The sequence below is a fragment of the Penaeus monodon genome, chromosome 35 (assembly GCF_015228065.2).
Source record: "Penaeus monodon isolate SGIC_2016 chromosome 35, NSTDA_Pmon_1, whole genome shotgun sequence".
In the NCBI taxonomy this organism is placed as follows: domain Eukaryota; kingdom Metazoa; phylum Arthropoda; class Malacostraca; order Decapoda; family Penaeidae; genus Penaeus; species Penaeus monodon.
Genome location: NC_051420.1, coordinates 26,554,760 through 26,557,259, shown reverse-complemented (window position 1 = coordinate 26,557,259; position 2,500 = coordinate 26,554,760). Strand labels below are relative to the sequence as shown.

General features: G+C 46.3%; 1 protein-coding gene across 1 annotated transcript; it reads left to right on the top strand.

Annotated features, from left to right (window-relative positions):
* Positions 1–272: 272 nt before the first annotated feature.
* LOC119595145 (protein odd-skipped-related 1-like) lies at positions 273–1,367 on the top strand. The gene has a single exon (XM_037944317.1). It carries the CDS (start codon positions 288–290, stop codon positions 1,197–1,199), a length of 912 nt encoding a protein of 303 aa, XP_037800245.1. The 5' UTR covers positions 273–287; the 3' UTR covers positions 1,200–1,367.
* Positions 1,368–2,500: the final 1,133 nt, after the last annotated feature.

Below are 2,500 nucleotides of genomic sequence, written 5' to 3'. Positions count from 1 at the left end.
ATCATGTCGGCGTTGAGGCAAAAACGAAAAAGAAGAGAGTAAATAAAAAAAAAATCGGAGGGTGAAAAAAAGGATTTCTGCCATGCGTGTCGCGACATAAAGATAATAATCCACGTGCACTTCCTCGACAGGGTCAGTAGAGCCTCTACACGCCCAGCTGCCAGTCACGAAGCTCCTTCATCTCCGCCCTCAAGCCCCTCTGCGCCAATCACGATCGCCGTCTCAACGTAGCTCCGCCCCCCGACATCCTGGGCCAGTAGCGTCGTCCCGCCGCGCATCGGCGGCCAATGGTCGGCCTCCTGTGCCCCCGGCGAATTGTCTCTTATAAAAGCGGGCCGAGCCGTCCGGGATGGCAGACAGACTACCTCAGCAGTATGGAGCGTACGTCAGTGATTGCGGCTCGGCCCGACCCTTCCTCCTTCAGTGCCAAGTATTCCCCCGGTGCCCTTGGATCCGCCTTCACGCCGTTATCTCGAGTGCCACCGACCTTCCCCCTATTCCAGTCGCTACCGTTCCTGCCTCAGACGCCCTCCGCCAGTGCCAACAAACAGGCTCCCCTCAGTCTGGACTCTAGACTGATGGGGATGCTGCAGAGCTACGGGTCCCTGGGGCAGCTGCCGTGGGCCGCCCTGGGCGCCAGCGGCGACCTGGCCCTCAACCGCCTGCTCCTGACCCCCGGAGGCCGCCTGAGCCGCCCCAAGAAGCGCTACATCTGCAAGTATTGTCAGCGGGAGTTTACCAAGAGTTACAACTTGCTGATCCACGAGCGAACCCACACGGACGAGCGCCCCTTCCCGTGCGACATCTGCGGCAAGGCCTTCAGGAGGCAGGACCACCTCCGCGACCACAAGTACATCCACAGCAAGGAGAAGCCCTTCAAGTGCGACGTGTGCGCCAAGGGCTTCTGCCAGGCGCGCACGCTCGCCGTGCACAAGGCCCAGCACGCCCACGACGGCCCCGTGGTAGCGCCCGCGCCCGCTCCCTCCTCGCCCGCGTCCTCGCCGCCCGCGCTCCCCCCCGCGTGCCACAGGCGCCCCCAGGAGGACGAGGTGGTGGACGTGCTTCGCTGCGACGATGATGACGCGGGGGTGGAGGACGACGTGATGCAGACGGTGACGGAGGAGGAGGAGGAGGAGCTGCCCGTCGCGCCCGCGCCCAAGAGACTCGGCTTCTCCATCGCAGACATCATGAGCAGATAGAGGGGGCGCCGACCCCCCGCCCCCCACCCAGTGCCATGTGTCCTCGCAAGCTTTAATTTTGTACATAAACATTTATATTATTGTTGCTGCATATTGTAGCCTGTGACGAATCTTTATTGTTGTATAAGAGTTGTATGTTTCCATGTTTATTAAAACGATGAATATTTACTTCAATCTTTGTTTACCCCAACTTTATAAGGAGAAAAAGGAGAATACTCTGAAGATGAGAAAAAACGGTTTAATAAGTCAGAATATAGTTAAGTTACACCGAGACCTGTTATTATTAGTTGATATCGACTTGGTTATTATTCAAGAGTGAAAAAGAGTTAAAGCAAATGATCTAAAATGGCTCTATAACTATCATTAATATATTCACTGAAACATAACTGCTATTAGTATAAATGTCAATAAAGCAGTCATCCATCACATATACACTACACACACACACACACACACACACACACACACACACACACACACACACACAACAAAAATATATATATATATATATATATATATATATATATATATATATATATATATATATATATATATATATATATTTATATATATAATATATATATATATTAATATATATTTATATACATATATATATATATATATATATATATATATATATTATATATATAATATATATATATAATATATTATATATATATGTTTATATATATGATATATGTTTATTTGTATGATGTATATGTGTGTGTGTGTGTGTGTGTGTGTGTGTGTGTGTGTAAATAGAAATCAAAGATAAGAGTAATCTGCTAACTTCTGGCGGCAAGCTGATACTGTCGACTCTGATACTATATTCACTCGTAAAGAAAGAGATATTGTTGTAAGCATTAACTTTGATCGGGGAGGAAATCCAGATATATTACTGGGATCTCTCCTGATAAGAATATTGCAAATACAAGGCCGGAAGGTGTGGAGGCTAATGCGGTTGCTAAGCCGGAAAGGGACTCTGTTCTTCTAATACACATTCACATAGGTAGACATATAAACATGTACACGTACGTACATATGCACATGTACTTTACACACACACACAGAAACAAATATATACACACACATGGCTACACACATATAAATACACTCACACACACACATACACACAAACACACACACTTATGTAAACACGTGTATATATGAATGGTTATGACTACGTGCACAATGACAACTGTACAATCACACCTTAAATATCTTTCGTATCGTTTATTCTTAAACAATTCTTAGAAAGATAATCATAGTGTTTCAATTACTACGAAGACGCTTGTATAGAG

Bases quoted from the DNA above. Each gene is read 5' to 3' on its own strand.
- LOC119595145 (XM_037944317.1), top strand. From the start codon at position 288: ATGGTCGGCCTCCTGTGCCCCCGGCGAATTGTCTCTTATAAAAGCGGG.